At 35.7% G+C, this 12,591-nt stretch overlaps 1 protein-coding gene across 1 annotated transcript in view; it reads left to right on the top strand.

Annotated features, from left to right (window-relative positions):
- The window catches only part of RBL2 (RB transcriptional corepressor like 2), a 44,244-nt gene that overhangs the window by 13,263 nt on the left and 18,390 nt on the right, over positions 1 to 12,591 (top strand). The window contains exons 6-14 of the mRNA XM_019732348.3: positions 182 to 342; positions 437 to 501; positions 1,107 to 1,293; positions 5,152 to 5,318; positions 7,738 to 7,847; positions 8,563 to 8,666; positions 10,330 to 10,467; positions 11,507 to 11,671; positions 12,181 to 12,292. Of these exons, the coding sequence (XP_019587907.1) occupies positions 182 to 342; positions 437 to 501; positions 1,107 to 1,293; positions 5,152 to 5,318; positions 7,738 to 7,847; positions 8,563 to 8,666; positions 10,330 to 10,467; positions 11,507 to 11,671; positions 12,181 to 12,292 (1,209 nt within the window). The remainder of the gene's footprint in view (positions 1 to 181; positions 343 to 436; positions 502 to 1,106; positions 1,294 to 5,151; positions 5,319 to 7,737; positions 7,848 to 8,562; positions 8,667 to 10,329; positions 10,468 to 11,506; positions 11,672 to 12,180; positions 12,293 to 12,591) is intronic.

Below are 12,591 nucleotides of genomic sequence, written 5' to 3'. Positions count from 1 at the left end.
TACCTCTATTTGCTATTTTTGAGGTATATTTAAATAGAGTCAAATCAGGCCTGTATACACTATTTCCTGTACGTTCATAAGCTAACTGACCTGCTGATTAGACTCTATTACTTACATTTCAATTTATTACAGTTTGGTTTATGCTACCTGATATCTCTGTTCTGTGATTCATACGTCATAGGCCTATCTGAAGATTTTCATGCTAAGGATTCTAAACCTTCCTCTGATCCACCCTGTGTCATTGAGAAACTCTGTTCCTTACATGACGGCCTTGTTTTGGAAGCAAAAGGAATAAAGGAACATTTCTGGAAACCCTATATTCGGAAGCTTTATGAAAAAAAGGTTTGTAAGTAGTAAAGAAGTAATGTGAAAATATTTTCTGGAGAAATATTTGATTTAATATGATGACTTAAGGATCTTTTCTTTTTTATCATAGCTTCTTAAGGGAAAAGAAGAAAATCTTACTGGGTTTTTAGAGCCTGGGAACTTTGGAGAGAGTTTGTGAGTACTTCTGTTGTAAAACTGTTTTAATATTTAAAATTGTGTGCTTAGAAAGCCTCAGTGTTTCTTATTTTTATTGTCTGTACCTTGGAAATGTAGGATATGTTTTATGGAAGAATACAGGGAAGCAATAAAAAATTCTATCAACTGTTACTCTAAGCATATTTTTAAATTCATTGAAAATTGTGTCGCTGTTCTTGAAAGCCTTAATAGTTAAGCTTTTGGATCATAATTTTTGAAGTAAAGAAATTTTTTTGGAACTATACAGGTGAAACATGATGAAGGGGAGGTACTGAGGTCTTCAAAGGTGACTGGAGCAGCTAGGAAAGATCATTTAGCTTCAGACCAGAAGCTGCAGTCGCCAGGCAGATTGGTGCAGTGCACTCATCAGAAATATTGTCAGGAAAATATACTTTATGATGGGTGAGCATGGTGTAGGCACTCCTCAGTTTTTATCATTAACAGAGTGATCCCATTAACATTTAACCGTCACAAAATTATTAGAACTTTTAGTAAATAAGAAAAAATGAAATAAATGGAATAAAACATTCACTGAAGTGGCAGTTCTGTGAGTCTACATTTTGCCTATTTTTTTTTCTCTACAGTAAAGCCATCAATAAGGCCTATGAGGAGTATGTTTTATCTGTTGGGAATTTAGATGAACGGATATTTCTTGGAGAGGATGCTGAAGAGGAGACTGGGATCCTCTCCAGGTGTCTGAACACTGGTTCAGGAACCGAGTCTGCCGAAAGGGTGCAGATGAAGAACATCTTGCAGCAGCACTTTGACAAGGTGAGAAGAGTAGGAATACGGGAGCAGACATGCCCAGGGGCCTGTTTTATTCCAGAAATTGTGTGTCTGTGTGTGTGTGTTTTACTTGCTTCCAGTGTGAAAAAGACAATTCCCATCATCACTTATCTTAATTGAAAAAGTTACCTCCATGTTTGTTTACTGGTTCAGTTTTTGTTAACATCAACTTTCAAAGTTTTTGGTTAGATCTGAGCAAAAGAGAATTTTTTTTTTTTTTGAAGGGGAACAGGACTTTATTGGGGAACAGTGTGTACTTCCAGGACTTTTCCAAGTCGAGTTGTTGTCCTTTCAATCTTAGTTGTGGAGGGCGCAGCCCAGCACCAGGTCCAATTGCCATTGTTAGTTGCACAGGGCACAGCCCACCATCCCTTGCGGGAGTTGAACCGGCAACCTTGTGGTTGAGAGGTTGCGCTCCAACCAACTGAGCCACCCAGGAGCTCGCAAAAGAGAATTTAATATGAATTTAAATGAATGTTTCATGCTGATGATTGTTGGTTTTGAAAAGATGGGCCAGTAAAATATAGCCTTTACATACTGAACATTGTAGACATTTAGAAAACGTTGATTGACCTAAATTGGTGCCTTTATCTAAGAGACTAGAGAAACTGAGAATCTAGTCTTTAAGAAAGTTATTTTAAACTGAGGTTGGGGATCATGTGATGTTGTTTCATGCAGACATTGAGGATGATTCCCATCTGTTGTGTGGTGTTTACAGAAAATATACAACTTCTGACAAGTGCCTCCAGAGGCAGAGTGGATAATTCCACGGGGCAACTCACCTGTAGGACCAGAATTAAGACTGGTTTGCTTATTCATTCAACAAATATTCTAAAAGTATTCTGGATACCAAATTGTATCCTGCACCCTGGGGCTACATCAGTGAACAAAACAGCCAAGCATATCCTGTTTCATATTCTAGTCTGGGGAGGTGGACAATAGGTAACCAAACAAGGTAACTATATCGTATATCAGATGATGGTACATGAAGAAAAATAAAATCGAATAGTAGTACAAAGTACTGGGGAGAAGGGAGACCAGCTGGACCTCGGGCTGTTGCCGATAGGGTGGTTGGGAAAGGCATCTCTGAGGAGGAAATGTTCTCGGAGACCTGAAGAGAGGAAGCAAGTCTTGTGAATAGCTGCAAAATATATTTGAAGTGAAGCGTACAGCAAGTGCAAAGCCATCAGGTAGGAGCATGATTGGCTTTTCGGAGGAGCGGGCAGAACGCCAGTGTGGTAGGAATGGAGTGAGGGAGGGAAAGAGTGATTAAGATGTGTGGGCGCAGGTGGGACAGGCAGACCTTATAGGGCTTTGGGAGCCATGGCAAGGAGTTTTGCTTTTGCTCTGATTGACAGGAAAGCCATTAGGAAGGTGTTCTGGAGAACAGTGACTGACATAATCTGATTTGTAGTTTTAAAGGTCTTGTGGGGTGGTGGGATGGAGGCAAGGGTGGAAGTAGGGAATTAAAAGGCCATTGCAGTGATTCTGGTGAGCGTTCACAGTGGCCCGGGTCAGAGTAATTCTTGTATTGGGGTTGTATTTTGGAGACAGCACGCACAGGATTTACTGATGGTTTGGATCTGGGATGTGAGAGGAAGAAAACAGTGATGACTTCAGCTGGGTAAATGGTGTAAAAGCTAAAGAAATGCCTGTGAGGTCTTCAGTGATCTGGCCCTACTACCTTTCCGAATTCATCCACCAGTTTCCTCCTCCCCTATTGCGCTTAGGCCACAGTTAGCCCCCTTTTTCATTCTTCCGCTGTGCCAAGCATCCCCCAGCTCAAAGCCTTTGCCCTCGCTGTTTCCTCTGCCTAGCACATGTTTCTTCAGGGTGTTCGTGTGGTGTACTTCATTCAATTCATTCCAGTCTCTGATAACCTGACTACTGTACAAAATAATAACCACCAACATCCTCCCCAACCCCAGGACTTCCTTTCCCCCTTACTCTGTGATCAGTGTTCCTCTTAGTATTTATCTCTGTCTGACAGTAGGTTAGGTAGGTAGAAAGAATTGTTTGTCTGACAGTAAGATGGATGGATGGGTGAAAGGATGGATGGAAGGGAAAGGGAGGAAGGAGGGAGGGAGAGAGGATGTTCGTTATCTGTCTCTGCATTAGAATATACGATTCATGAGGGCTGTGACCAGTATTGGATTCATGCTTGGTACATAGTAGACATTTCATGAATATTTACTATTAACCTTTATTGAGGGGGAAGAGCAAGTTTGAGGGAAGAAAACAAGAGTTCAGGTTATGAGCATGTTAAGTTCGAGATGTCTTTTAGGCATCTTACTAGAGAAGTTGAGTAGGCAGTTTCGATATGCAGGACTACAGTTCACAGCAGAGGTTAGGGCTGTGTACATATTCTGGAGTCGCCAGGACACGGGCTGAAGAGAGATTAGCTATCGGATGAGTGGGTAGAGAATAAGAGGTCTGAGGACGGAGCTTTGGGACACTCCAGAATTTAAATTTACTTGGAGAAAGAATGTCTCAGTATCTTTACCAACTTAAATTAATATTTACACTTGAGTTAGAGAAAGACTCCTCTTGATCAGAAAGCACAGGAAGCTTTAAACTAACAGCTTAAATACGTGTAGTGCTACCGAGAAGCCTGTGCTGGCCCTGAGGCCTGAGGTGGGAGGCTGTTTGTAGTCAGATACGTGTTTCCTGAGTGGGAGCCCTGCTGTGCATAGGCAGTGTGGTGAGATGCTGGGCTGGTGTTGGTTCTCCTGTAAACGTCCAAGGTGTTTTCCCTCCGACCAAGGCACCAGTTCATATACGGGGAAGAAGCTGGCTTCCAGAAAAGCTGTCTATAGCAGGGAGCAATCTTCTGAATGTTAACCTACCTAGATCATCTTACCAACCTAAAAAAATAGAAGTTAATCTCTTTGAAAGAAAGTGGAAGTCTTGTCTCTACTCCTGTTTATGTCACCGAGAGAGCATATAGATTTATTTCTGTATGGTTAACTTCTGTGCTTTTCATAAACTTGAATAGTTTATTCCGTTGCCAGGTGAAAATTTTTGGCAGGTATTTTTACAACTATCTCTAGAGTAAGTGCATTTAATACATAGGGAAATACAGTTTATCTTGAATATTAAAAATACTCTTAAGCTATCTTAACCTTTAAGTTTGTTGGAAAAATTAGAAAAGATGTATTCATGTAAGCCTATGTATTCATGTTGAAATTTTTTGACATTAAATTGTCTTTCTCATGTTTATAGTCAAGAATATTGACTTAAACTTATTTATCTGAAGATCTGTCTACTTTAGGGGGGAAAACTGTGATAGATTCTGGTAACTAAGAGTAAAGAAGGGCAAGAAGATGAAGAAGGATATTTCTGCCTCAGGTTCTTTCCTGCATCGAGGAATGTTTGTTTTATCCTCTCTCCCTAAAGCAAATTTGATGATTTAGATGGGCTTTTGTTAAATCATAAATTTTGTTTCAGCCTGATTTATTTCATAGCTTTCTTGAAGTATTTCTAAAAATAGCAGAAGGTGGAAGCTGTGAAATTCTGTTTCTCAGAATTTTTTAATGCTTATTTTTGCCTTCAAGCTTAAGTTTTGAAGGAAGGATAATAGAGAAATATGCCTTGTCTTAGAGATTTAACTTTTAAGAGACAGACGTTTTAGTTGGCTAAAATACAAATTGTCCTTTAATACATCTTCACTTGGATGGTGGTGGCTTTTAGTGGTGTTATGTTTAAATTCCCAGAATGGTGATACTTGAATTACTAAACTTTGTTGATATGTAAAGAAAAGTCTTGATTGCTTTGAATTCTCATTTGTGAAATAATTGAAAGTCTTTCTGACCTAAAATAATGTTCTTTTCCTCCCCCCTTTAGTCTAAAGCATTTAGAATCTCCACACCACTTACTGGTGTGAGGTACATTAAGGATAACAGCCCTTGTGTGACTCCAGTTTCTACAGCTACACATAGCTTGAGTCGTCTTCACACCATGCTGACAGGCCTCAGGAATGCACCAAGTGAGAAATTGGAACAGATGCTAAGGTCAGTTTGAGCCCTTCTTGCCTCCTGAAATTTGGTGGTTGACCATTTTCCAATTTTCTGTTATAATGTTTCACTTATTAGTGCCTTACACCCATTAATAATTGTATATCAATTATTTGCTCAGTCCTGTTTTCAGTCTGTAGAGGATACAGCAATACAAGATGTTTGACTAGAAGATAATCATTTTTCCTCAGTATCTTAGTCTTTTTGGGCGGCTATAACAGAATACCATCGACTGGGTGGCTTATAAACAACAGAAATTTATTTCTTAGAGTTTTAGAAGCTGGATGTCCAAGATCAAGGTGTCAGCAGATTCAGTGTCTGCTGAGGACCACTTCCTGGTTCATAGACAGCTGTCTTTTCTTGCTGTGTCTCCACATGGCCCAAGGAGGCAAGGAAGCTATTGGGGGGGGGGCGGGGGCGGGTCTCTCTTCTAAGGGCACTAATCCTCTTCAGGGGGGCTCCACCCTCATGACCTAATCACCTCCCAAAGGCCCCGCCTGCAAACACCATCACATTGGGGATTAGGTTTCAACATGAATTTGGGGGCAGGGGACACACAAACATTTAGTCCTCAGCACTCAGATTTCTTTAATATAGTACAGGAGACGGTAACTAACACTAGACACTGTAGAATAAAGCACCAAACTGTTCTGTCTTAAGATTTCAGGGAAATGGGATCAATAGAGGTGGTAGTTGTTAAAGGATCTCATGAAGAGGAGTGGACCTAAGCAAATTTCTAAAGTGTGGGTCATATTTGAGAAGATAGACAGTTACATTCATAACCAATGTAAAACCACTAACTTTTTTTTTCTGTTGTAGTTGACATTCAGTATTGTTTTATATCAGTGTCAGGCATATAGCATAGTGGTGAGACATTTATATAATTTATGCATCAGTCTAGAATCTACCTGGCACTATACATAGTTGCTGCAGCATTATTGACTATATTCTCTATGCTGCACTTTACATCCCTGTGACTATGTTGTAACTACCAATTTGTACTTTTTACTTCAGTTTTCCATCCAGCTCCACAACCCCCCTCCCCTCTGGCAACCATCAGTTTGATCTCTGTATCTATGAGTCTGTGTCTGTTTTGTTTGTTTATTTTGTTCTTTAGGTTCCACATATAAGTGAGATCATATGGTATTTGTCTTTCTCTTTCTGACTTATGTCATTTAGTGTAATACCCTCTAGGTCCATCCATGTTGTCGCAAAACCACTGTAACTTTTGTAAACTCTGTAAAACACCCTTGAACTGAAAAGGAAGTCCTAAAAGTTTATGATTTGATGACATAGAACCTATAGGAGCCTATTTTATTTCTGGTGGTATGGTATGAGAAAGCCCTGCGTGCACATACTAGTAATTTCCCACTCATAGCTGGACTCATTAAAGACCAAGGCTGACTAATTTTCCTTTACATTACCATGAAGTCTACATTTTTTCATAAACTTGATTGTAATTAACTCTCAATGGGCTGTGTCTGTATGGCCTCTTCTTAAGTCATGTTTCTCAAATGTACCTTGTTTACCTGGAATTCAGAGCATTTTATAAATACATTTTAGAAGCCTGGTTTAATCTCTATATCTTCCAGATATCGTTACAATCTCTAACCAGGTGTAGCAGCTTCTTTAATTTTAAATACCATTAGTGGTATTTAAATACCGGTAGATACTAGGTAAAACCAAAGGGCCCTGTTTTTGTAAAAAAGGTACCTGTGTGTGTTCATAAATAAAATCCTGCTTACGTATGATATTCAGTTGCTATCTCTAGCAGGATCATGACTGATTTTTCATTTTCTTTATACTTCTCTAAACTTGAAACATTTTAAAAATGAATATGTTTATAATCAAAATAAAAACAGTTGTTACAAAAGCCCACATGGTAACAATCAATATGCTTTTGCATTGAACATATATTGCCTTTCTAGTTAAAAAAAAAAAAAAAAAATCAATGAAATAAACCTCATTTTGTCCGAAAAGCTATAGAATGCCAGTAATGGTTTATATGAGTCTGAGTATAGTGTATATACCCCTTCATTCTATTTTCTTCCAGTTTTCATGGGCGTTGTACTGCCCTCTGGAGAAATAGTTGAGGGCAATTTTGTCTGTCATCAGTGACTGCAGATGTGTAGGTTAGGCAGGGCCACTCACTAAATTACTGGGTAAATTAAGGGTGCTAAACTTACTTCAATAAAAGGTACAACTTGACACAAAAATTTTTTTTCACTGAAAATGTAATACCAGCACCTTTGTTTTAAGGAAGTATGGGATCTCCTGGCTTAATTTTGGAAGTGCATAGTTTCTGTTCAAAGTATTTTGTGTTTACACGTTGGTAAAAATACAGAGTTGTAAATAGTTTATCACTCGGTAACTTGGAACTAACTTTTGATTAGATCATTCCTTACAAATTTTTTAGGGCATGTTCCAGAGATCCAACCCAGGCTATTGCCAACAGATTGAAAGAAATGCTTGAAATATATTCTCAGCATTCCCAGCCAGATGAGGATTTCAGTAATTGTGCTAAAGGTAAAGCTTAATATTGTCTATATTGTTCTCATCTTGAAGTTTAACTGCATGGAGTTCTTGTTTTGGTAACTGAGTTGGAAATATGAAGAAAAGATTTTTGCCTTTAGATTGAGGGCTAGAATATGGATGTCCAATTTTTCTGTCAATCAAGTGATTTCTGGGCCCTCCTCAGTAAGAGAAATCTTAGACTGATACCTTTCTTATGTTGAACTGTTTTGTTTAGGAAATCTTTAGTTTTCATTTGTACACTGGACTTTAAACATAGATTCTTCAAAATATTAAGTATAGTGATTCTTCAAAATATTAAGACTAAGAACAGAAGACATAGCTGTTTTCATGCCCAGACCTGTCCAGGGAGTTGTTTGATGTCATGAATTAAAACCAAGTATGAGTGGAATAGTAAACCAGTTATATACCTCTTAGCAAAGGTATATGTCTGTTTAGACATACAAAGAAAAAACGTGTGAATTTTAATGGAATGCAATTGTAGTTTTTATGTGAAATTTTCATTTCACAGTTTTAGAAACATTTGAATGTTACCATGAAAAAAATAAAGGAATCCTCGGGGTGGTTGAAATAGCAACTGTAGGAAATGCATATGGATGAAGAGTTGTGTTGGTTTTTAAATTTTATTTTAAGGGGGGGATGGGATGAATCCTCATTTTCCACAATATTTTTCTTTACATGTGATTTGTGTTTTTTATTATTTATACAGAAATTGCCAGCAAACATTTTCGTTTTGCAGAGATGCTTTACTATAAAGTATTAGAATCTGTTATTGAGCAGGAACAAAAAAGGCTGGGAGACACGGATTTATCTGTGAGTAAATAACCAGTGTATTGATCAGCACAATAAAATGTAGTTTCTTTCAGCCTGACCCACCAAAAAAAAAAGGCTATTTGTAAGGAAATATTCCATGGGTAGTAAAGCTCTATAGTCAAGGATTAAAACATTCACACTTAACCTTAATTGAGTTTTTAAATAACATAGAGTTTTTATTTAAGCCTTGTTTAGCAAGAATAAATTGAGTATTGACTAGAAAGAACTTTAATATAAACATTAAAGAAAATTACAAAATTGACCAGTAATTGTTCTTATTTCTTATAACTGTTTACATTTCTTTTTTATATATAAAATACTGCTGTAGGAATTTAAAAGGCTGGGTTTATGACAAATTTTTAAATTTTGAAACACATACAAAAGTATGTATAAAACATAGCTGTAGTTTAGGGGCTGATAATAAGTGAATACCTGTATACTCACCTAATAAATATGTTTTAAAAAATTTTTCATTGTAGTAAAAGATACATACAATTTACTATCTTAAGCATTTTTAAGTGCACAATTCAATGGCATTAAGCAGTTAAGTACATTCACAGTGTTGTGCAAACCTCACCACTGGCCATCTTTGAACTTTTTCATCATCCCAAACTGATAGTCTGTCCCCATTAAATGATGATTCCCCATTCACTCCTCCCTGTAGCAACTGGTAACCTTTGTTCTACTTTATGTCTCTACGAATTCACCTATTTTAGATACCTTATATATTCATACAATATTCGTTCTTTTATGTCTGGCTTATTTCATTTAGCATGTTTTCGAGATTCATCCATGTTGTAGCATGTATCAGAATTTCATTGCTTTTAAGTCCGAATAATAATACACACACACACACCACATGTATGTGTATATGTTACATTTTGTTTATATATTCGTATGTTGATGGACGTTTGAGGTTTTTTTTGCACCTTTTGGCTATTGTGGTGTACAGGTATCTATTTGAGTCCCTGCTTTCAATTCTTCTTGGTATATATTCTCATTAATCCTTTATCAGATATATGATTTGCAAATATTTTCTCCCATTCTGTAGGTTTTCTTTTTCACTTCGTTGATAGCATCCTTGGATACACAAAAATTTTTAATTTTAATGAAGTCCGTTTTATTTTTTTCTCTCGTTGCCTATGTTTTTGGTGTCTATGTAACTTTTTAATTAAAAAATAATAAATATGTACAATTTTGGAAAATTAATAAGGAAATAAAATAAATGAAATTCATTTGTGATTATGTCACCCTGAATAAACATGTTGACTTTTGGTCCATTACCATCTGGCCAAGTCATCTGCTTTCCTTCCAGCTATCTCTTTATGACAGTGGCCTCTTACTGTAAATACTGTTTTCTCACATACTTCCACATCATTATTTTTCTAAGCAACAGGATGATGTATGTGTATTTTGGTTAGGGATGTAATCTTTTTTATTAGCTATATTTCATAATATGTAAGATTTTTTAAAGTTCTTATACATTCCATTAATAATGCTTTTAGCTAAAAAAATGGACTTGAAAAGTTTTCTAAGAAAATAAGCACACACTTCTCACTAACTCAGAAAATAAGACTTCTTTGGTATTTTTATTTAACTTAACTGAGTATGAAATGTACAGAGTAGGCTAATGTTTCTCAATGTTAATAAATTTGTTTTATAGGGCATTTTGGAACAAGATGCATTTCACAGATCTCTCTTGGCCTGCTGCCTTGAGGTTGTCACTTTTTCTTACAAGCCTCCTGGGAATTTTCCATTCATTACTGAAATATTTGATGTGCCACTTTATCATTTTTATAAGGTATTTTTAAAAATCTGATACTGATGAGGAAATTGTAGATGAGACCAACTTCCTGTTATCCATCTAGTTCATTTTAATATATAAGTACATTTCTTCTAGTTTCAATTACATATTTAATAATTTCTATTCTATTTGGGGAGCAGAGGAAAAATAGAGTCCGTAAGAACTATATAAATTTTTTTACTGTAGTATAAAGACCTACTTTTGGATAAAAGCTTCATTTTGTCCTTCCTTTTATTTTATAAAGGTTTTTTTTTCAATTACAGTTGGCATTCAATATCATATTAGTTTCAGGTGTACAGTGTAGTGGTTAGACATTTATATAATTTACAAAGTAATACCCCTAATTAGTCTAGTACCCAACTGGCACTATACATAGTTATTATAATATTACTGACTATATTTCCTATGCTGTACTTTTCATAAAAGCGTTTAGAATACTTTCATTTTATGAACTAAGAAAGCTTTAAAAAAGTAATAAACCTATCACTAGCTAATCTTGTATAGCAAACTGCTTTTTTTATTTTATGGAAATTAAATAACATTGAATGTGTCTTTCAGAAACATAAAAATACTTTCACTTATTATATAGAAGCACAGAGTTATGGCATTGATTTGGTAGTTGTTTTATTCTTGAGACTGATTTAGTGTATGAATTTGTCTTATTTCAGATATAGCAGTCAAAAGTAATTTTTATAGTGACAGATGAATGTCTAGTTTTCAAATATGAAATTTAAAGGGTACTGTTTTCAACCTCAATAGACAAACCGTTTTTACATTGAAAATTTTTTGAAATACTATACAAAAGATTTTATATAATTCATATGTAGTTTAATAATTATTTATTAAGACAGTGAAAGGAAGAGCAGCTGTTTCAAAGTAGTATAATTCTTTAAACTTGTAATTTTTTATAAATTGTCTTTGTTGTATCTAAATATGTAAAAAAATTTAAATGTACCCATTTTGTTTTCATAATTTTTTTTTGTAAAAACAATAGTTATTTTTATTAAACAAACTGGGGCATTTTTCTTTATTTCAGGTGATAGAAGTATTCATTAGAGCAGAAGATGGCCTTTGTAGAGAGGTGGTAAAACACCTTAATGAGATTGAAGAACAGATCTTAGATCATTTGGCATGGAAACCAGAGTCTCCTCTCTGGGACAGAATTAGAGACAATGAAAACAGAGTTCCTACGTGTGAAGAGGTTTGTGAAAATATCTTAACATCTTTCTGTAACAAAAGTACATCAATATTTAGCCTATTCATAATCTTACAGCGAGCAATTAAATTTAGTGTCTTCCTTATGCGGGACTGGGAGGTGGCAACTAGGTTTTATATGGTATAATCACCCGTATAGCTAATAGGAAACAAGAATCAGAAATAATTTGTGATTGCCCCAAGTTTTCAGTGACAGAGTAAGAATTCAGTGTTCTGTCTTGATTTCTTAATCAAGTTTCTGTACTTAAGAATGGTTGATAGTCTAATTCTCCAAATAAGGAAGGTTATTCATATTTAATTCATATTTAAGGCTTTGAATTGTGTAAGACTGCCAGAATTTATTTTTTAACGTTAGTGTGAAAGTGGAAAAGATACCTGATAGTTATGGAATATCTGATGAGCAAAGATAGGTTTTTTCACCTTAGATTGTTACTGTGTTTTTAGTTATAATACTTGTTGGAGTAATGCCATTTGTATAAACAATCCTTTATATAGGTCATGCCACCTCAGAACCTGGAAAGAGCAGATGAGATTTGTATTGCTAGCTCCCCTTTGACTCCAAGAAGGGTGAGTGAAGTTCGTGCTGACACTGGAGGACTTGGAAGGAGTAAGTTTAAAATACTAGGGCAAATATTTGTGGAGCCAGATAGCTGGGAATTTAAAGTCCATCTAAAAGTAGAAGTGACGTTGATAGTGTATATATAGAAGAAAATATTCTGTACATTACAGTGCCATATGGGTCACTTAAAAATAATGCTTTTGAAGAATATTTAAGAAGACAGGAAAATGTATGCTATAACACGTGTCTTTAAAAAAAAGATAAAATACTATGTATTAATGTGATTCCTGTTTTTTAAGGGTGTGTTTATATATAATAATACAAAAAGGCTGAAATGGAAAAAACCT

Source organism: Rhinolophus sinicus, chromosome 8 (genome assembly GCF_057876585.1).
Source record: "Rhinolophus sinicus isolate RSI-liver-muscle chromosome 8, RSI-T2T, whole genome shotgun sequence".
NCBI lineage: Eukaryota > Metazoa > Chordata > Mammalia > Chiroptera > Rhinolophidae > Rhinolophus > Rhinolophus sinicus.
The sequence above is the reverse complement of the archived record's forward strand: the minus strand, read 5'-3'. Positions and strand labels throughout refer to the sequence as shown.